The sequence below is a fragment of the Epinephelus lanceolatus genome, chromosome 20 (genome assembly GCF_041903045.1).
Source record: "Epinephelus lanceolatus isolate andai-2023 chromosome 20, ASM4190304v1, whole genome shotgun sequence".
NCBI lineage: Eukaryota > Metazoa > Chordata > Actinopteri > Perciformes > Serranidae > Epinephelus > Epinephelus lanceolatus.
In genome coordinates, this window is record NC_135753.1 from 26,663,074 (window position 1) to 26,685,300 (window position 22,227).

Genomic DNA, 22,227 nt, shown 5'->3' on the forward strand with positions numbered 1-22,227 from the left:
AAGAGATGCAAAACAACAACAAACACAGGTTAAACTACTATAAGATATAACATCTGTGTGAGGTTTTGGGGGGCCATTTACATGTCTGTGCTCGGGGGCCCACTGTCTCAGAATCTGCCCGTGCCTGTTTTGGGGTTACTGTTAGATTTGAGAAGCTTCTCTGTGGTTGAGCCCTCACAGTCGCTCATTTTTACTGCACACTAGATGAAAGACATTGCTTTCCCTGCAAATTAGTATGAATTTTCCATGAGAGGAAACCGGTTACACACGCAGGCCTAACTCTCTCCGTAGCTGAGCGCCGAGTAATGAAGCCCAATCTATGTCTCTATTATCTCAACTGGCCACTGGCCAAGAAAATGAGAGAGACAGAGAGGGAGCGTAGTGGCTGAACTGAACGCACTGAGGCTGTGTGTAAAATAAATTATCTCACAATCATATCACATATATGGAAAATGTAACCCATGTGCCGCTGCAATCATTTTAATAATGCTAATCACTTCATTTGAGCATAATCTGCCTTATTAGCCTGAACACTGGCGAGCCCTATTAGTTTACTGTAAAACGATGCCTTGTAGATATTCAAATCAGATGACTCATTACAGGCTGACACTTGTGCTGGTTTTCCCCATGAGTTATAGCATGTAGAATACTGTGAATTCACACACATGGGGGAATTTTTTTTCTAGAGGGAGATAGGGTTTTTTTTATTTTGGTTTCAGAATCAGTTGAAACCACAAAAGCTTGGTGGAAAGACACAGAAACCAAAGCATTTGTCACACCATCACAATGTAGGCTAGATTAGAGACTAATTCACAGGAACAGGCAGGAAGTCACCAATTAACTACCGTCTACTTTGATTGTTACAGAAACAGCAAATATGATACAGAGAAAATACATGATAGGCCTATTTTGTTGTCATTTCTGATGCTGTACTTGCATGAAACTGGACTGAACCTCCTTATATGACCATCCTAAGAATATTAATGTTTCAGTATGGGCACTGTGGGGTTGTGTCCAGCAGAGAGAGTAGAATTAATCTCTTGTCAGTACACAGACGGGGAGAGAGGGGTGGAGAAGAGAGAGGTCCCAGTCCCATCTAATCGGATTAGGCGACTGTAGGTTAACAGGCTGCCGTGTCTCTCCGCCCTACATGGGACGGTCGTGTGCACAGCACTTTTACTTTGTGCTGCAGCTCCACTTTCGCAACCTGAACCCATCCATGTGCGCTCGCACCGGATAACTGTGATTACAACTCAACGCGCTTTCCTTTTGGGGCGCGCTGAAGAAGGTTTCACTTCGAGGGACGTTTACGGCTCAGATGGGGTTAATGTCAGCAACTCACCGGAGATGACTGATAGGTAACCACACGCGCAACGCAACTAGTCTATAAGCCACCGCAGGTCAAGGAGTTTGCGTAATTTCGGTGATGTAAGTGACTTTTAAGGCGAGATAGTTGGATAGTTGGACAGACAGCCAGTCCCATGCCCGCGCCCCGCGTGCCAGGCTGCACTCTACCCCGAGGACGGTGCCCTAGGCTCGGGGGTTAGATGGTGCTGATCACGGACGACAGGGATGGAGGAGGCGCATCGTCGGTCCGGGTCAAACAGCTCCAGCAGCAGCGGCAGAAAGTCAGCCAAGTCCACCCGACCATAGTGGAGGAGCCGCTGTCCAACTCTGACGACGAGGACTACCTGGGCTCGTGCGAGGAGGACGATGAAGAGGACGACGGAGGGGAGGAAGACGATGATGTATTCGAGGAAGTGGACTTCGAGGACTTGGAGGATTGTCGGAGCATCGCGTCCGACGACTCCTTCTACCCGCCGGATGATGTGTTCGCGGACTCGGAGCGCACGCCGTCTCCGGAGAGCCCGGAGCCGCTGTCTTTCTTCCAGGCGTGCTGCACGAACAACGCGACGATCGTCCGGATAATGATACGGCACGGAGTGAAGGAGGAGGAGGTCAATGAGAAGGACAGGAACAACAGGGTATGGAGCACATAATAGGAGCAATTTGAGTAACTTCACACAAGTACCTAACACTCATTAGTGCGCTTTGACACCAGTGTTACTACATGGAAACTTGTGTCTCAGACTAATGTGAGGGACAAGCCTCTCCAATTACATCTCATAGTATTTCTGGTTATACAGTGAGTATTGAGTGGTTTAGGGGCCCCAAATGTAGACTATGTTGTGTATTAGTAAACTGCCCATCTCCAACTTAATGGCCTTCATCACCTTTCTGTCCCAGCGCAACTACTTTAGTTTAAGAGGCTCACACTCATTGAAATAATTAAGCTAGAGCCTGCTGCTGTGGCTTACTTACCTACTTCCAGGCCTCACAGAAAATAGTTATCACACCAGTATTGAAAAAGGCAGAAACTTCATTGCAACAATCGATAACAATCAAATATTCTAGGTTGCCATTTTAAGTCTTCTAAATGTTTTCAATATTTCTATAATACCCTCACACTTTTATCCTGAATCCTCCTTCACACCAAGCTGTATTTTCTGACAGGTCTTGTGTATGTGTGTGTGTGTTGACAGACCTCAGGTTTGCAAGAATGAGCAACCTCCAGCTGTATAAAAACACTCCAGTCTCTCACAGTTAGCAGAACACACAATCCTCTGTGTGTGTGTGTGTGTGTGTGTGTGTGAGAAAGAGGGAAGGAGGGAGGGTGTGTATGTGTGTGGTCATGCAAGAACATGCATGAGAGCGTTTGTTCGACTGTTTTTTCTTATACTGGACTTGGAGTGAATTTGTGGGAGTACGTGAGTAAACACATTATCTCGCAGTGTGATGATGGCATCAGTGTGTCTAAGAGCATTTTGAACAGTCTTGCTAATGGCCCAAGATGCATTTAAGGCCATAAATTCCACAATAGGGAGGTAGCAGTGCCTGTTTGTTGAGTGACTTTTACCTACATCAAACACTGCTATCGGCAGCAATGTGTTATAATTTATGTGTGACTTCAGTCCACTGAGTTTGAATTACAACAAATATATATATATATATTTTCACAAAAGTTGATTTAGCAAAGGAGTCATTGGAAAATCATTGGACATTTTATCTGCAGTGCAATCAAAGCATGCGTCCCTTCACACCTTGTGCATCACTTCACTCCTAGCTGCCAAAAAACTGCAGCCCAGGGCAAAGAGATAAATCCATAATGATGGAACGCTACACTAGTTTTCATTTATCTGGACATTTCACCAATAGAAATTGAATTAGCTGGCAAAGAGCTCTGTGCTGAAGAGGAATCACATCTTTTATTGTTGTAACTCAGTGTATTAGTGTTAAAGCTAGAGTAAGTAACGTCTATAAACAATAACTTAACATGATATAACAACACGAGACATAATCTGTGAAGAAATATCATGATCCTTCTCCTCCTTGTGGTGTTTCTAATGGCATTTACAAGACTTCACCAAGCAGCCAGTCAGATTTGACAGCTGAGGAGTCTCTAATGGAGCTGTCATGTCAGTGAACTGCTTGTGAACTGCGATCAAACTGTCAAACAAGGTAGCGCTGATCAAATATGAATCAAGATTCTGTGATTGGATCGCCTATATCTCACCTCAAATGTTTTCAGAACATATTTTAGTGTACTGTTTAGCTGTAAAATGAAAATGTTTGTGACCCAGCCGCCATGTTGAAAACTGTCAAGCCAAATTGAAACACTACCCACCGGCCGGAGTGGGCTTTCTTATGCCGGATTCACACTACACGATATCAGCCCGATTATAGCCCAATGCAGCGTCATATGGTGTCAGCTCGGATCGTGACTGACAATGAGTGTTGTACACGATAATCCATCGTTTTTATCTCGTGTAGTGTGTCATGGTAGACGACAGCCAACGCTACGTCTGGGACGCCTCACAATGTTCCGACAGAAAGTCTATCATGTTTGTTTTTCTTTTTGTCGTTCACGACTTCTCCTGTCTCAGCCATCATTTTGACCAATAGGTACACAGGGCGATAAGCTGCCGCAGACAACTGTATGACAACACCACAGCCTTTTTGATATTTCCTCCAGGGACGTTACCACAACAGAGTAAAAAGGGAAAAATGATGGCATCAAACAGCAGAGGCACTTAAGCAAGCCACTGAGTACTGCCATTAGCATCAGGCTAGCAAACAATGTTACTTCTTCATAATGGAGACAGACATAAAGTACTAACATTTAAAAATAGTGGCGGGGCTTTTACTCACCACAGCTGCAGAGGCTCCCAGCTTCATTTGACACAGACTACATTATAGATGGTCCGTTATTTATTATTTCCTCTGTATTTTCATATTCTTACTTTTTATCCGCTCACGTTTGCCTCGATAAAGTTAATGCATCGCACCATCATTTCAAACTCAGCACTTCCTGTATCTGTTTCAAATTAAAAAACCCTTATAACCTCGGCTGAGAGAATCCCTGCATTTTCTAAATAGGCTTTTATTGTGAAACATTTGCAGGAACTTGTTGTGGAGGATTCAGTGACTTGTATGTTTGCATAAAGTACTTCAAATGTAGCTCCTGCCATCTGGTGGTGCTTCTTACTTTACTACAATAACATTTCAGATGACACATGAACAGACACAGTGACTGAAATAATAATTAAACGTAACAATAATAAAAATAAGACAGGAATAACCCGATGACATCATGCACATCGTGATTGGTTGTGGACCAACATGTAGTCTGTCATGTCTGTTGGTCGAGTCACGGCACGATTTTATGACTCCACAATTGCCTAATCTGATGTAGTGACTAGCAGAACAGACAAAAATGTCGTGTAGTGTGAACCTGGCATTATCTTACAGCTAAACAGTACACTAGAATATGTTACTGAAAACACCAGACGGGACAAATAGGCAATGCAGTAACAGAATCCTGATTCATATTCAATCAGCACTTTGACAGCAGTTCAGTGATTGACATGATTGTCAGCTGCTAGGGCTCTGATTGGTTGTTTTCCTTCAGCCATGGTGGATTCTAGGAAATGCCATTAGAAGCACTACGAGGAAGAGGAGGAACATCCCTCGTGTACCACAGTGTGGATGTAGTGACAGTTTCAGCAAATATGACAAAAGGTTACTTTTATAAATGTTAGCCTACCAACTGTAGCTTTAATTGTTTTGCATTTTATTAAGAGAATAGCTCAAAAACCACTTTTCTCATCACCAACACACAGTTTATTGCCTTCACATATGGAAGATAACTGTCGTTTTCTACCATTGCCAACTAAAGAGCTCCAGTAGACACATTTGGAGTGCAGTTGTCGCTGCTTAGGGAGAAAGTTTGTTTAACTCATTTACTTTCTCCACTGAAAATTTCCCAGCTGCTCTGTGCTCTCATCCTACTGACCTTGCATCAGTAAGCTGTGTCTCTATCCTGAAGGCTACCCCAATCTCTCTTTGTCCCTTCTACTATTTCACTGTCTTCTCACACCACCTCTCCCTCAGTACTTCTGTGAATGTATGTAATTACTGATGAGGTCATGGGAAAGAAGAGTAGAAATGACATCATCGGAATGTAAAGATTTTTTCCTTCTCTTCTACATGACATGCGAGTCCCCGAAACACATGCTTACACATGAGAGCCATGAGCCATGAGAGACAGACAGTTATGTGTTTGCATAGATAACCAGGATGTGTGCTAGAACATTCGCCATTTGCTTTGCCATACCCTGTGACCTCGGGGATGTGCACATACACGTACACAATACAGGTTAGGCCACTCCTCCATTGGAAACACATGTTGATATGAATCTGTTAAGTTCATTAGTTCGTGTGTGTGTGTGTGTGTGTGTGTTACAACATCCTGAAACAGATGTCAACCGCCTAATATAGCAGACAGCCTGACAATGTAATGTGCAAAACAAACGGGTGTTATCCCAGGCTTGGATTTGGCCAAATGCAGCTTACACGCTATTTTCCCTTTCTACTCATCAGCAGGGGATTTTCACGATAATGATTTGTTAATCTTGGAAGACAACAGCAGAGGTCATGTCAAATTATACTTACAATATATGGAAGTATTGTATTGTTTATCAATGGTAGGGTTGACATAAGAAAAAGAAACAGACGGCCCTTTTCAACAGGGAACTGAACTTAAAGTGAAACCTGTCTATTTTCAGTTTAAAGCCATACAACGCTGACAAGAACACAGGGTGTCTACAGGTCCTTAAAATGTCTTAAATTCAACGTTACAACAGTAAAAATCATTTAATAGTCTTAAAATTGAATTTGTGAGGGCTTAACTACTAGAAACATTTTATCGTATTTAATTTATCCATTCATTAATTAGGGGTGAGTTCGTGTACAAAAATCTCTAAAAGTTTAGAGTGGGTAATTTTTTTCGTGTAAACGGGTTTCACCACTGGGTGGTGCTATTGCATTATAGTATTACAGTAAAGCCCCAGTTATCCGAATACCAACCGAACGGGCCATTTTAATAGAATGGAGCACGTAGGCTACTGACCTGTTGCCAAACCCGGTCTCACACCATTTCTTGTCATATTCACAGTTGTTACCGGCCAGCCCTTCGCTTTAAGACGGTGGCCGTGTAGGTGTGACGTAGTAGATGTTGTGGGAAGTAAAGGGCGTATAGAGTGTACGGACGGGAATGCACCGTGAAAATAGTACTGTTAATGCTACAGGTGGTTGCAGTCTGTTTACAATGTTTAGATAGGCTCCAAAAAAACCTAAAAAACTATAATACTGTCATTTTACCTCACACTTGCATTTAACTGTTGGCAAAATGTAGACTGACTTAACTCACTCTAATAACCTCTGCGTAAGACCACACATATACGCATATAAATAAGTAAAACAAGATTGGTCCAAAAATCTGTCCTAAATTTGGTTAAAAGGTGTCTGGAACTGGTCCTAAAAAGCATTACATTTAACTGTCTGATACCTGTAGGCACCCTGAAACAGCGACCAGCCCTTTAGGACACGAAAATCACATAATAACACACAAACTTACGGAGGCAGTGTTAGACCAGCAGCTCCCATGTTTAGCGAGGTACAATTACTGCTACTAGCATAGATACATTTGTTGCGTGAGAGACACTGAGCATACGAATGGATAAGTAAGACTTGGATCATACTGCACAAGTTATGTGAGAGTCTGTTAACAGATGTTTCGATATAGTTGTCAAACGCAGTCACCTATGAGTTCGATTTAAGAATTCTTTCAGTTTTTGGATTCTTAGTTCACCATAACACAGGGTGAGTAATTGATATACAAATGGTAGTTTGGGGGGTGAAGTATTCCTTTGAGTTGCCTCAATCCTTCTACTGATACACAATGCAATACTTCCATATATTGTAAATATAATTTGACATAATCTCCGCAGTAGTCTGTCCCCCTACTGATGAGTAGAAAGTGGGAAGTAGTGTAAGTTTTCTTAATGTTTTCAACACAACATGGGTTGAGTAACTGATACACAAATGTTCATTTTGGGGGTGAAGAATTCCTTTAATATTAACGCTGATACATCAGGCCAATTGAATAGAGGAGGTTTTATACACGTTTTGTCCACTATTTGGAGAACTAATCAGGCTCGGCAAAGGACGTACATTTGCCTGGTTCAGCCTCTTATTTGACACATAATAAATTGCTTCCTCTGTTGTATGTGGTCCCCTTCAACAGCGAGGTCAGAGGTCAGGTTCAGCTGCAGAGCGGCAGCCCAGGAGCTGGTAGGGAGTCTGTGTTTTTCATAAAGGTACTTTAACAAAGTGGATGTTTGCCAGCACAGGAAAGTAACCCTCAGACTGAGGTTAATGATAGTTCAAGTGGTACATTTATTACCTGCTGAGCAATAAAACAAGTTTATTTTTAAGGGATGTGGATAAAGTAAGACGTAAGAGGTTTGTGTTTTGATATGGCAAATAGGAACGGTAGATTTTTGCACCAAAGCATCCATAACTTTGATATTATTTTTTCCAGCATGTTTTAGAGGCCTATTTAAATCTTGTAGCAAACCAATTCTTGTCTCAATCCAGCCTTTAAAAAAAGCAATAAAATCATAGTTTCCACTTCCGAGCGCACATGCTGAAACTTGATCAAATGCAATCATGATCACAACATAATGAGCCAGACAGGAACAGACAGTCTTCTTCCTCCTGCATCCTCAGAAGACAGGAAGAAGCCTTCCACGTTTAAACTCACAAAGCCCGAATGCTAAATTTAGCGAGAAACTTAATGACAAGCCTTTATGTAGGTCACAAGTACGTGTATTTAATTCTCCTTGTATATGATTACGGCACAGTAATTACATGGGCTGTCAGTGTCAGCGTCCTGACTGTATATTCTCAGTGTTGTGACTGTGATAGCGGATGTGCTGGGTACGAATTCAACAAACTGTTGGTGCTGTGTTGTGAAAAGTAAAGGATGAGTGCAAGTCTGTAAACGTCAGGGTTATTGCTTCTGAATGTTAATATATATTAATGTATCAGCGTCCTCAGGCACCTCTGACCCTGTCCGGGCAGTGTGTGTGTCGCCCCTGCAGTGAATTGGATAAGTTGTCAAGCTCACATGAAAACTCAATAAGCACACACACACACACACACACACACACACACACAGAATTCAATCAACTTAAATGAGGCCAGGCCACCCTGCCTGACTGTTACCTCTCTCTCTCTCTCTCTCTCTCTCTCTCTCTCTCTCTCTCTCTCTCTCTCTCTCTCTCTCTCTCTCTCACACACACACACACACTCGTCCTCTTGAACACAATCAAATTTTCCAAATAGGGTGAGATCAGTTGACGCACCAGGGCAGATATACAGTGCGACAAAGTCAACCACACAGTGTCAGACAGGCAGAAAGTACAACCGACCAACACACACATTGACCAACAGGCCGACAGGCAGGCGGACTAAATGAGGCACAGGCGGGGTGAGAGAGAAAGTTGGCACCACAGATGGTAGCGAGCACGATGATGCTGCTAGCAAATACAGATGAGTGGAAAAATCAAAGCGACAGTCATACACATCTGATTTGATACAGCCGTGTGAACGCTCAGCTGCAGACAGAAACACACAGCTAACAGGGAGGCTATTGACAGAAACACGGCCCAGTGCGTCTACGTCAGTGCTTCTGGTGTGTGCGATTGAGGGTGGTAGAGTGTGTTGCCCGCCAGTGTGTGTGTGTGTGTGTGTCCCTGAACACAAAGATGTACTGTAAAATGCCAAACGAATGTTTCACTCTGGGCTTACGCAGGCCGTAGAGATGCAGGTTGTCTGCTTGCTCGGATGGTTTGCAGGATTTAGCCTCGGCCGGTACTTATTTGGAAGTAAAAAAATACAGTGTGGGTAAGCCCTTATTTAGGAAACAAGACGGTAGTTAGATTGGTTTATTGAAGAAGTCACATTGGGGAACCCACGAGGGAAGCAGGCTCTTGGTTGCTCTAGCGTGGAGGGCTAATGCTACACATCAGAAGATGTTGCAATTAAGATGCAATTATAACATGGTTGAACACTGGCAAGGAAACCTGTATTTAATGTGTGTTTGTAAGGAACTTTAAGGGTCACACTGGGTGTGGTGTCATCCTCATTGGAGCTAATTATTACAGCATTCTCACATCAGCTGTAGACGCATACGTACTCATGTCTCCCCCCCCCCCCCCTTTCTCTCTCTCTGTGTCGCTGACTGATACGGCTAAGCCTTTCTATTCCTAGCTCTGGATATTCCCCAGATTACTTGGTGAGTGTGTGTTTGTGTCTTTGTCTGTTTGTCTGTGTGGCTAAAATAAGTTGGCCAGAATTTGTCTGTGTACATCAGAGCCCACTGACCTTGATTGCAAATAGACATTTTAGTTGAGGTTTAAATGAAGTTAGAATTCAGTTTTGCAAATTTTGAAATATTTTATTCGTTTATTAGGTCAAAATTGTCAACAAAATGAAATTGAAAATTTAAAACATAGCAACATTCAGATCCTCCCAAATGTTTACAGCTTAAATTCCGGTTATGTTAGACGTGTTCTAGATTTGTGTAATTCAGAGGAGCATGTTGAGCATGCCAGAAAAATACCACTTCACACCACAGGGCATTTTGCCTTTAAACATATACTTAATACTTTACAAGCCAGTAAAAGAGAAAAGGTCAAGAAACAGCACTTCCATCAAAGGGAAGTTTTGTTCCTCGTTGACTCATGAGGTAGAAAACTGATTTTATGAAGGTATAAAGAGAGGAGATTACAGTCAGGGAGAGAATATGTCTACATCCATCAGTATAAAGTAATAAAGCTTTAAAATATTGTGCATCTTCATCTGGCCTACATACAAAATTCATAATCCTCCCAAAAACCATCGGTGAGGATTTGAATCTCTGTCGTGCTTATAGTCTCACTTTACATTTTACTGTATCCCTATCTCACACACTTGTGCCACACACACACTCATCCCTCTCTGGAAGTGCCTCTCCTGATTGTTTCAGGGTTGTTGAGCTACCTGGTAGTGTTGTTATTTTTATCCCTTTAGCCTCAGAGTTAGTCATTGAGTGGGTAATATTGTGTAGCACATGATTGCCTTCTCTCGATTCATGCGCGTCCCTGCAATTGTATGCTGCGTGTGCATTTCTCTTCAGTCACCAACATCGCCAGCGGCCACTGGTGAAGTGCACCAGAGCCCAGTAAATGTAACACATATTCCAAACAGGGATGAACACTTGAGCGTAAGAGAAGAAGGGTAGAAAAGAAGTTAAATGCTTGTGCGTGAGCGAAAAAGGTTCACAGAGAAAATAGGACATTGCCAGACGACTGAGATTGCTCCAGACATGCTGCAGGGCATGCTGCTAAAGTACAACACAGCAGGGCTGGAGGCCTGCCAAGAATGTGTGTGTGTATGTGAGAGGGAGAGGGAGACATAGACAAGGTCTACATGCGAGTGTCTAACCAGATAGAGCAATCTGGAGCTGTGCCAGTGTACGTGAACTTCCTCCAGACAATCCAGCAGTTAACTCTGCAGGAACGCCGTCTCCACCTTTCCCACTTTACACTGTCAGGTTCCAGTTTGTCGTACAGGTGAACAAACATCTATTGCACATGAACTATAAACAGATTTATCAGACCATCACATTTTTTCAGAATATTGGCGCTGTTTTGTCTTCAAAAGTGTGACTGGAAAACTGGTCACATGAGGTAACATGATGATGACATCGTTTTTATCCTGGTTAATTAAGGATGATTGAAACATTCTGCAACCTGATGAAAGAACTTTAAGGGAAAATTTTGTATTTTTCAACCTGTATCCTGTTTTACAATGTTTTTGTGTGTAAGGGTGCTTTCACACCTGCCCTGTTTGGTTCGGTTCAAGCAAACTCAAGTTTGTTTGCGGTCCATTTGGGCAGGTGTGAACACAGCAATTGCACTCGGGTGTGCAACAAAACAACCAAACCAAGACTTTCTTTAGGAGGTGGTCTCAGTCTGGTTACAAACGAACCCTGGTGCGGTTCATTTGAGGTGAGAACGTGTTCTGACCTGGATCTGAACCAACTGCAGTCACATGACACATTGTTTGGGTTAAACATGAGCATGTTACAGTCCTGGAGGATTATTAATGTGCACCTCCTCCTGTACTGCCTTAATATGCACATTCAGCACATCCAATGCATCAAAACATTGTTTTCTAGTTGGAGCCGCGCCTTGTTTTCAAACTGTATGGTTTGACTAAAATGAACAATGACAGCAATATAGTCCACGATGAGCAGCGCTAAAATCAACCTGCATAGTTGTCCCTCCATTGTGACATTAGAAAGTGTCACATTTATCTTGTAAGTGTACTCTTCTTCAACGTTTTGTTCACTTCCTGGATTTTTCCCGCATGGAAATTCTGACCAATCAAGAGCAGCTTTCTCGCGCAAGGCATTTGATCTGGTCCGCTTGTAAATGCTGCCGTGAGAACACGAACCAACTCTAGGCAATTATGCAACTTAGTAACAAGATTAGTCCCTGATTCAGACCAAAGCAAGACAACTCTAGGTCTGAAAGCACCAAGTGACGAATAGACAATTTTTGGTTGTGCATTGTTAACTTATCTCCATTAAAAGTACTTGTTTTTGCCACTGACAGGCTCAGATTGCTATTAGAGGTGTCTGATAACATTATGAAAACGACCCCACAGAGAAATGAGAAGTTTTCCTTACTTTGCTCTTGATCAGGCCTGTCTGGTGAAGTCTTGTTCTGAAACGTCCCGAGACGTGACTTGAGCTGCAAAGACTGTGTTGTGTACGAGTGCAGTGAGGGTAGCTTAGTGTTATCTAAAAGATTTTCAGTGCCGTGGCTGAATATTTAGCTGATTTCAACAATGTGGAAAAGTCCGCAAGAGTTTAGGAAAGACTTCTCCCCTGAGTGTGACTTCATTACACACACTAACAAACAAAATGGATCAGCAAAAGGCAAGGTTTCAGTTCCCTGCAGGGTCTTTTCCATAATGTTGCCAGACACTTATAATAAAAATCTGAGTGTGTCAGTGGCAAAAACAAGAACTTTTAATGGAAATAAACTGACAGTGCACAATTCCTGTAGGGATTACATTGTTACACTGTTTTGCAGAAGCCTTCTCTCAGTACTGAACCAGTTTGAAAACTTGTCTCCATTAGTCACTTCGGCACAAACACATGGGAAAATAGGGTCCAGACTGAGTGTAGGCAGGATCTTATATTTCGACTTTGATGAGTGGTGATATTGTTTAGAATCCAGTATGTGGAGATGCACATATAACCATCCTTGCACACCCTGTCAGTATAATGTGTGTGTGGGTTGTAGTAGGTGGATATGGGGGAGGTTGGCACCAACTTTGCAAGTCTTCTTTTAAACCTCCAGGCCCTCTGTGTACCAGTCCTCAGACATTATTATATTTATTCATTTCAGCGAGAGAGAACTTTTGATGACATCAACACCGGAGTCTGAGAGAGTAATTTAGCGAAATAACACAGTGTGCTCAAGAGCACTCATTAAATCTACTTGATGCTTTTAGTTTTTAGTCTTGCCTCCTATGAGGAGAACATCATGTTACAGAAGTAGGTTCGCGAATCAAGGAATATCACAGGTGGAACAAAGTATAACAACTTAGCTAAAATACTCATCTCCTACCTGCAAAGGTTGTTTCTCACGTCTGATTTTTTAACTCTTTATGGCACAGATCTGATAGGTTAAATACATATTTTTATCCTGTGATCTGTCCTTAGGAGATGACTGTTAGATATTGCTTCTGTTTAATCACCATGTCAAAAACACAGGACACACATGCACTTTCATCATACTGTATTCTTTTAGGTTATGACATAATCTCATGACCTGAAAAAGCCTTTAAAGCTGAAAATGAAAGAGGTGTAAGAGAGTTGGGGTTTTGTTTTGTTCCTAGAAACACAAGGTCTAAATGAAAATGCCTCCCCGCTCTATGCCTTGATTACTCTCAGCAGGCACCTGTAGCAGAATACATAAATATTTGTCTTTCATCTGATGCACGCACCATCGGCGTGTGTTTTGACAGAGTAGCTTTGACTGGTTGACCTTTCCAGCACACCTGGGTTTAATAAAGCGCTAATTAAGAGTCCCTGTAGGATCCGCTTGCTTGCCAATTAATAGACTGTTATGAACAACACATTGTTTGTTTGACTTTGTTGCAGTTTCTTTTTGATAGCTCCAGCTTCACACGATATCACAAGTAAACCTGAGCTGAAATATAGTGGTACAGTCATTTATTATAACGAAGAACTAGAAACTGTTTGGCGACTTAAGCCACTTGAAAGTGTATTTTGCTTCTCATTTTGAACACAAACTCCTCAGCTCAATTTGAAGTATTAATTACAGAACATGTAGGTGGTGTGCCTCTTTTTTGGGGAACATTTTCACTTTTATCATGCCTCGTGCCAGTGATGGCCTTGGAGGAAATTTTTCAAATTTGGCACAAACGTCGACTTGGACTGAACGATGAATTGATTAGATTTTGGTAGTCAAAGGCCAAGGTCACTGTGACCTCATCTGTCTCATTCTCGTGAACACAATATCTCACACCATTGAGGGAGTGTTTTCCAAATTTGGCACAAACGTCCACTTTGAACAATGAAACGCTTTAAATTTGGGGGTCAAAGGTAAAGGTTATGGTGACCTAACAAAACATGTCCTTAACCATAACTCAAGAATTCATACATTAATTATGACAAAATTTCACACAAATGTCTAATAGGATAAAATGATGATGTGATGACATTATATATCCAAAAGGTCAAAGGGCAACTTCGCTGTGACATCGTAATGTTCTGCTTAAAACACTTTTCTGGCCATTATTCAACATCATTTCTCAAGAACAGAAGGGGAAACATTTCGAATTGGTGACACTAATCTTGGGTGTTGACGTTGAAACTGTGCTGATTGTATAGATTGTCTGTGCTGCTCGGGGGGGGGGGGGGGGGGGTGATATGTGAAGTAGAGCTGCCCCCGACTAAGAATTTTCCTAGTCAACCAATAGCCATCATTTAGGGCCATAAGTCGACTAGTCACCCACATGTTAATGATATTAATTTAATTATTAAATGATATATTTTGGTGGTTTGAGTTGAAGGTGTGAGAAAGAATAGTATCAGTAACATTGTTAACACTGTGCTACATTACAGAGAAATACAAAACCGTACTAATGAACCTTCATTAATATAGGTCTATATTTTATCTACAAGTGCACGTCACACACTGAGCGAGCCGCCTGTTAATGACGCTGTGGGCTAATGGGCATGTAGCTACTTCCATGTTTCAGATGATACGTCATCTTTGTAGTCGACCAATGAAGATGAGTTTACATATCACCTTGGGTTCGTCCTTCACCTTCTCAAAATGATCCCTGTAAACTAACCTGACTCCTGTCTGCACCCAAAATTTAGGAACGGTCCAGTTTGTGCCAGAGTGCGCTCCGGTACTCAGAACGAGTATTTCTGAATGCACCACTCGTGAATTAATCCCTTCTTTTATTGGCTAATTTATTTATTTTGGCTCCCTGAAGGAAAACATGCATCCTAAATCAGCATTAATCCACCTGTGCTCTGAGCCATCCAGTGAAAGACATCTCTCTAAGAGACGTGTTTCATGTACAAATGTATAAATACACTGTATATAAGATATGTCAACTGAGAACTCTGTGTTCCTAAATTCTGCTCACAGCTTCCTCCCATCTCTCCTCTGGTGGTAAACGTGTTTGTCTTGGCTGGTGAAGTGTGCACCTTCCGGAAAGTACCCAACTTTTACAGGAGTTTTCCAACACTCACACACTCCAAAACTCACATAAACTCACACTTGCAGACTAAAATTTACACATACGTCCACACACACACATAAATGGGTCCGTATTCTGGCGTGAAGACACGTACACACAGAAGTACACAACAACATCAGAGGAGGAGACAGCTCATTTTTCCGCTGAGTTCAAGACGGTTCAGTCCTCAATGAAAAGACAACAGATGTCATATTTATTCAAGGATATTAGTTTTGAAAGACGCACAGAGGTCTCTTGGTCTTGTGGGTTTCTACTGACACTGCCGTGATCGCATTTTTCTTCGTACAGCTTCCTATATGTCAGCACTTTACTGCAGTTTTGCTTCATCTTCCTCTGGCAAGTTTTTCGCCCCCTGAACATTTTTGCTGATTCTAAACTTAAACCTCTCCTCCTCTGCCTTGTCTTTTAACTCCTCTCCTGTCACTTTTTTTGGTCTCAGATAGGGCTGTTGGTCGCATGCTACCAGGGTTACGTAGACGTCGTCATAGCGCTGTCTCAGTGTCCCTATCTGGATGTCAACTGGCAGGACAGCGAGGGAAACACAGCTCTCATCACTGCTGCTCAAGCAGGTAACACACACACAAATGGACACAGCAGCATATCAAACACTGGCTTAGTTACACACACACAGGCGCTGACAGGCCGGTTCAAAGCACTGTTGAACACATGCACGCACAGATACAGATATACACACACAGGCAGTTTGGCACTAATGCTGACACAGACGAACACACACAGAGGAGCCTATAAAAAAAGTCTGCACTCGCTGTACTTACGCTTTTTGAAACAGAAGTGATGAGTGTGTTGTGTGAGAGCAGATAAGGACCAGCCGTATGGAGGTGGATCTCACCCTGTCCAAAATATGACAGACAAGTGTGATTGAGCACTCGCAGCTCTTTTCCAAGCCAACATTGTGATTGCAGACTGTGTGTTGTGACCTACATTAACTGCTGTGCGTCACTGTGTTCTTCAAGGCCACATCACAATCACCAACTATCTCCTGAACTACTACTCCGGGTTGGACATCGAGAGGAGAAACTGCCACGGCTTCACCGCTCTGATGAAAGCCGCCATGCAGGGCAGGGTGGAGTGTGTGCGCTCGCTCATGATGGCAGGTGAGAAAATGTGTCTAATTACACCAAATGTACAAAACTCAACAGCAGTCAGAAGGGAGGAAATGTGTGGATTCCATAACACAGATACAAATGACTCAGAAATGTGTCGCTGATATGTCTGGATTTTACAAACTGTCTGTTTTCTGGCAGTTTTCAGGCGGATTTGACTGATTACAACCACAAAAGATGTTGTTTACTCTGCCATTATTCTGCTGTCAAGGCAGCTCAGAAAAATATGAACAGATTTTCAGTAAAATCGCTGGACAGATGGACGATTTGAATTTTTTTCAGGTTTTGGCAGTGATACAGATTTTAGTTATTAGATGATTATTCTCTCTTTATCCATAACTCTAAAACTAATGGAGAAAATTGACACCAAATCACTGAGATGGCGCTAGAGTCAGAATTTGATTTTAACTTTGAAGGCTCAGTGTGTTGGATTTAGGGGAATATATTGGCAGAAGTGAAAGATATTTCAACTAGTCCATACCCATTGGTAGCTTTGTCACCTTTTACCTATGCCAATCCTCAATGCCTATGTGCAGTTTCACATAGATTGACCACGTCAGTGAGTAGAAAAACGTCAGACAGTGACTGACTGACAGAATGACACACTGACAGTTTCTGTGATTATGTACAGCATACCATACCATGACTTAGTCATAGCAAAAATTAGAAAAAAACAACAACATTCGGCCACTGGGGGAGCCACAGCGATCGGTCGCATTTTAGCCATTTTTGAGCATTTTTCTGTTGTTGTAGCGCCACCCAGTTGCCAATTAGAGTTAAATTTCTCCAGTCACCTTGAGGCGTCCTGTTCTACATATCTACCAAGTTTAGTAAAAATCGATATGGCGGTTAGGCCTAGATAGGAAATTAGCTCTCTAGCGCCCCCATTTTGTTTGATGGGGTCAGTAATGGAGGGGTCCCCTCAGATTATGTGTGGTCATATGCCTACAAAGTTGTGTGGTGATCGGTGAAACCCTTGAGATGTTATACACCTTTATGTGATGAGCCACGCCCTCCACAATATTCATTGCCTTATAGAAGCTCAGTTTTAGTAAGTTTTCCAACTTTTACCAAGAGGGAACTTTAGATATTGGTCCCTAGATTATGTTCACCGAGTTTCATGCAGATCGGTCAAACTTCCTAGGAAGAGATCGATTTCAAAAAATTCAAAATGGCGGAAATCTATAAAACTGGTTATGGGTTCTTGAGGCAAATTTGTTCCTCATGAGGAGAGGCATCTCTGTGCAAAGTTTCATGTCTCTACGACATACGGGGCATGAGATATGCCCATTCAAAGTTTGCAATTTCAATCAGTTGCTATAGCGCCCCCCTTTGGCCAACTGATATAATATTGCTTCATTCGCATCCTCCCATGACCCTCTACCACTGTGCCAAATTTCACATGGATTGACCAAGTCAGTGAGGAGAAAAACGTGGAACAGACACACACACAGTTTTCGTCATTATATAGTAAGATAAGTTTTCTTTACTACATAATCACATGAATATAATAATCTTTATATTTTCATTGCCTTTAAATTAGTTGTTTAAAGTATCTACAGAGGAAGCAGGTCCTCTTCCACAGCATCTGCCATGTCTCGCCACCATGTTTCTACAGTAGCCCAGAATGGACAAACCAAACACTGGCTCTAAATAGGCCTGTTTGCGTTTTTGCTTTGGCCACCGTAGTTAGCAACCCCTCTGCAAAGAGCCAAACAGTGTCTAAAAAAAAACCCACTGACTTTTAATGTGAAACGGCTTCATTCAGTGTTTTTACTGGTTTAAATCTCCAGTTAAATTTGTTTTGGAGAGGACGAGACCTCTGCAGATAAATCAGCTCCCGTTAAAAACCTCCTGAACATCTGGATCATAAATTACTAGAGAAAAAAGATGAGCACACATTAGTAGGTGGCGGGTTAGCCACTTAACTGCTATAAGCTGTGTTGGAGATACATTGATTTGTAATGTGAAACCACTTTATTTAGTGTGTTTTTTTATTGGTTTTAATTGCCTGGTCTGTTTTGGAGAGGAGGCGACCTCTCCGGATGATTCGGCTCCTAGTAAAAATCTCCTGAACAATGAAAACTGAAGGAATCCTAACCAGGAGTTCCCGCTTGGCATATGGGGAAAGTTTCAGCTGGTTGCAATCTGTAATCCTCACCAGCAGAGGCCACTAATTCCTACCTACTACTCCTTTAATGCACCTTCACTTCTGATCTCTGTTTATCCACCATCATCAACATATTCATCCAGCCTCGTTGTGTCTTCCAGGAGCTGCCCTGAATGCCAGGGACTTTGGCCGCCACTTCACTGCCAGGGAGTGGGCCTTCTTTACGGGCCGTTATGAAACTGCCTGGGTGATGACGCGCCTGATGGAACGACCCTGCCCGCACCAGTTCTGTGATACATACAGGTAGACTCATGGCTGGATCATGTTGTTTCTGTGTATGCCTGTCTCGCACATATACCAATACCTGAAAGAGTGACACAAGCATAGAACATACAATAATACAGACGCATCAAGCAACAGAAAAGCAGTCTCACATTGGATTTATATCAGACTTGCTTACCTCAGTCTAGAGTGGCCTCCACTGGCATCACTGGTGGCCAAAGCCCAGGAGCCCCGTGGCTGTCTGAAGCGCCTGTCTGACACCGTGCGGAACATCTTTAACATGGCCAATGTCACCAACCCTGAGGATGAGGGCGTCATCGACCACATGGTGTCTGTCACAACTGCCATGAGGAGCCCTTTGATTGCGGTAGCATGCCATACAGTGAGTAATTAAGCTCTAGATTGTATTTACTCTTCATTATCCACTTGTTCATTAATCAGCGTTAAACAGTATCTGACGAGATCCAAAAACAACCACCACCCACGTCCCTCAGTTTCTCCCTCACACCAACAATTACTTTGCAAATGTGCCGTAAGCCGAGATAAGGTGAATCACGTAACTACCCTTTGTGATAAGAAAGATTTTTAAAGTCTTAAAAGTTGCTCTCCTCTGCATTGTTCCCGCTGGTGTCTGTACATACTCAGCATATCAGGGCTCATTTTCTTATCTTCAGATGGAGCCAAACATTCTTGTACGATGTTGAAACCACCTTCAACAGACTTGAAATTTGTCTGAACAGTCAGTATCTGCGTGTTTTCATATCAGTGTGCAAATTACGTCTGTTGTCATGCTTATCAAGTAGCAGAATAAAGTTGTTCTAACGCTGCTGTTTCGTAGAATTGATGTACAAATAAACTAATAATTATACTGAGATAATGATGCTATTAAAGGATAAATCCGGCGCTAATTTCTACTTTATTTTATCAGCAAATTCTCTGCTTTTTCTTGGGATTTGCTCATAATAATTAAAGGATATAATTAACGGCAGCCTTATCTGATAAGCAGGTTATTCATGCAAGATTACCAGTACTGCAATACTGCAAACAATGGGGAGACTGAGCACTGCAATTATTGCCACTGCAGTGCTCCTAATGTTGATATTATAACAAGTAATAACATTACATACTGTTGATTTTCTTTCAGGTGTGTCCTGACAGCCCTCCAAGCGTGGGCAAACGGCGCTATGCAGTACCTGAGATCATCCGCCAGCAGCGCGCCAAGGAGCTTCGCTCTCTCAACCCCGACAGGGTGGACAGCCATCTTAAACTCTTCCAGAACTCCCGGGTCACTCTGGTGGCCAAGAACTCAGCAGACCGCCGGGCCAGCCTTCAGGCCCAGAGTGTGGTGCCTCGACACCGGAGCTCCAGCCTGAGCATGCTGACTTATAACGAAGCCCTGGAGCTGCGGAGAACCAGCCTGCTGCCCATGCACATGGTGCTCAGGAGGAGCAGCGTCAGGCCGGGGTTCAGCATCCCCAAAGTGAGGGTGTCCAAGGCGCCCACGCCCACTTACGAGCCAGAGAAGATCCGGAGGAAGAGCAGCGCCAAAGACGGAGGGGGGCACCTGCTGCAGATACCAAAGTGGCGGTATAAGGAGCTAAAGGAGGAAAGGAAGAAAGCGGAGGAGGCCGAGAGGAGGAGGCTGGAAGCTGTGACCAAGAGACACCTTGCTGCAGGGAAAAGGAAATAATATCATTGCCTCAGAAGATGCCATGTACACTACCCCAAGGAGAGACTAAATCTGAACCGACTAAAACTGGGTAGATTTGGCTTTAATATTTTTCTACAATATATAAATTCCTAGCAGTGTTCCTGAAAGAGGACGGCAGACTGAAGGCTGCTTTCCAAGACGGACGCCAGTTGGCCTCTTAAAGATGTCTGCCGGAGCTTTGACAGCATGAGAAGCGGACAGTGCTCGGCGTCCTTTTTGATGTCAAACTGAGAATACCCAGGCGGTTTGATACTTGAAATGTTTTTAGCTAACTTATTTTTCATATTTATTGCTTTTTGATGAATAGCTCGTCTATATTTTGTTACGCTTCGGGTGCTCAATGCAGCAGCGTTTTTGTATCGGAGAAGACACTTAATGACACACATTCTCTCAGATTGTAACCGCAGCAGGAGTGTGTTCATCTTTCTACCTAAAAAAACTGAATTTTTAAAGACGTTACAGAATGATGTCTTAAAAATATTCAGTGGAGAATACTAATGGGTGTGATTGAGGAAGCTAAACATAAGCTTATGTAAAATTTAATGGCAATTGACAGCAATATTTTTAGATGCTTATTTTGTTTAGCTTTATAACAACAAACCCATGAATGTATTTCGCATATATATTTTATATTAGAGATTTTAATGCTTTTCAATGACATACTTTTTTATTCAATATGGAGTTTTTCACATACTGACATATAAACAGCTATGTTTTATAGTCTTAACGTGCGAGACCAAGACAGAAATGTGAAGCAGTGTTGTGATGTAACACTTCAATTTTACAGTGTGGGAATAAATGTCAGACTCTTCCCGGATCTTCACACTGCGATGAATGCGACTCTAAGATTGGATTTGGTGTATACAGGGTACAGATGATGTGAACAAATAAACACTTCTGCAAACTGTGTTTCTTTTTTACTGTTGCTCAGTCATGTTTGAAAGTTAATAAGAAAACCATGGGACTTTTATTACACCCCTCTTGATTTTCATAAAACATCTCAGCATTAGGGGCATGTGTTTAATCTATTAACAACTGCAGAAGGTTGAGCCTCGGCCACTGTCACACTACAAGCAGAACTGGAGCGATAATCCCTAAAATATGGACCCTCTGATAAAAACAGCCTGCATGAGCATGAGGTCAGCTCCCTGTTTTAACATTAGACCAGTGGAAATAATGGGCCGAAAAATAGCCGTGAGTTTAAAACACACAGGGCCGCGGGGAGAGCAGCGATATAACAATGTCGGGATTTTTCAGAGCACAATTTCACGGTCCTAACTCCTCGTGGCGATTGCAGCTTAAGTGCCATCCAAGAGTGTGTGTCTAATATACATGGTGATGAGTTGCTAAGGGGTTACAAGGGCACGGCGCTGCAGAATCATTTCTTCAAATAAACTTCATTGACTTCAGAGTGGCAATCTGCTTGGATACTGCCCAGAGGAAGTCATTTGAAGACAACAAAAGATGAGCAAGCTGCACTTAGCAAACTGTAAGTGGTTGTGGGATTAACATATTTAACATCAACATAAGAAAACCTTTCATATGAAAATGGCTTTTGCTGGCGACGCAGTATCATGGCCGACAGTGTCTGTAGCCTAAGTGTGCTGACCATGAATAAAAACTACATCAATTTGCAATGTTTTGTGAGTCAGTATGGTGCATTTCTGAAAGGTTCCTGCTAGTATTTCTGTTGTTTTTGGACTACCTGTGGATACACCACATGCTCATATTACAGGATA

At 42.4% G+C, this 22,227-nt stretch overlaps 1 protein-coding gene across 1 annotated transcript; it reads left to right on the forward strand.

The window, feature by feature from the left end:
• Positions 1 to 756: 756 nt before the first annotated feature.
• On the forward strand, positions 757 to 21,397 carry ankrd33ba (ankyrin repeat domain 33ba). Its single transcript, XM_033638509.2, has 6 exons — positions 757 to 1,985; positions 15,701 to 15,830; positions 16,236 to 16,376; positions 18,657 to 18,798; positions 18,961 to 19,159; positions 19,922 to 21,397. The coding sequence occupies exons 1-6, from the start codon at positions 1,548 to 1,550 to the stop codon at positions 20,465 to 20,467; spliced, it is 1,596 nt and encodes a 531-aa protein (XP_033494400.1). The 5' UTR covers positions 757 to 1,547; the 3' UTR covers positions 20,468 to 21,397.
• The last annotated feature ends 830 nt before the right edge of the window (positions 21,398 to 22,227 follow it).

Bases quoted from the DNA above. Each gene is read 5' to 3' on its own strand.
- ankrd33ba (XM_033638509.2), top strand. From the start codon at position 1,548: ATGGTGCTGATCACGGACGACAGGGATGGAGGAGGCGCATCGTCGGTC. The intron at 18,799-18,960 runs GTAGACTCATGG...TGCTTACCTCAG, and splicing joins CAGTTCTGTGATACATACAG to TCTAGAGTGGCCTCCACTGG. The intron at 19,160-19,921 runs GTGAGTAATTAA...ATTTTCTTTCAG, and splicing joins TTGCGGTAGCATGCCATACA to GTGTGTCCTGACAGCCCTCC.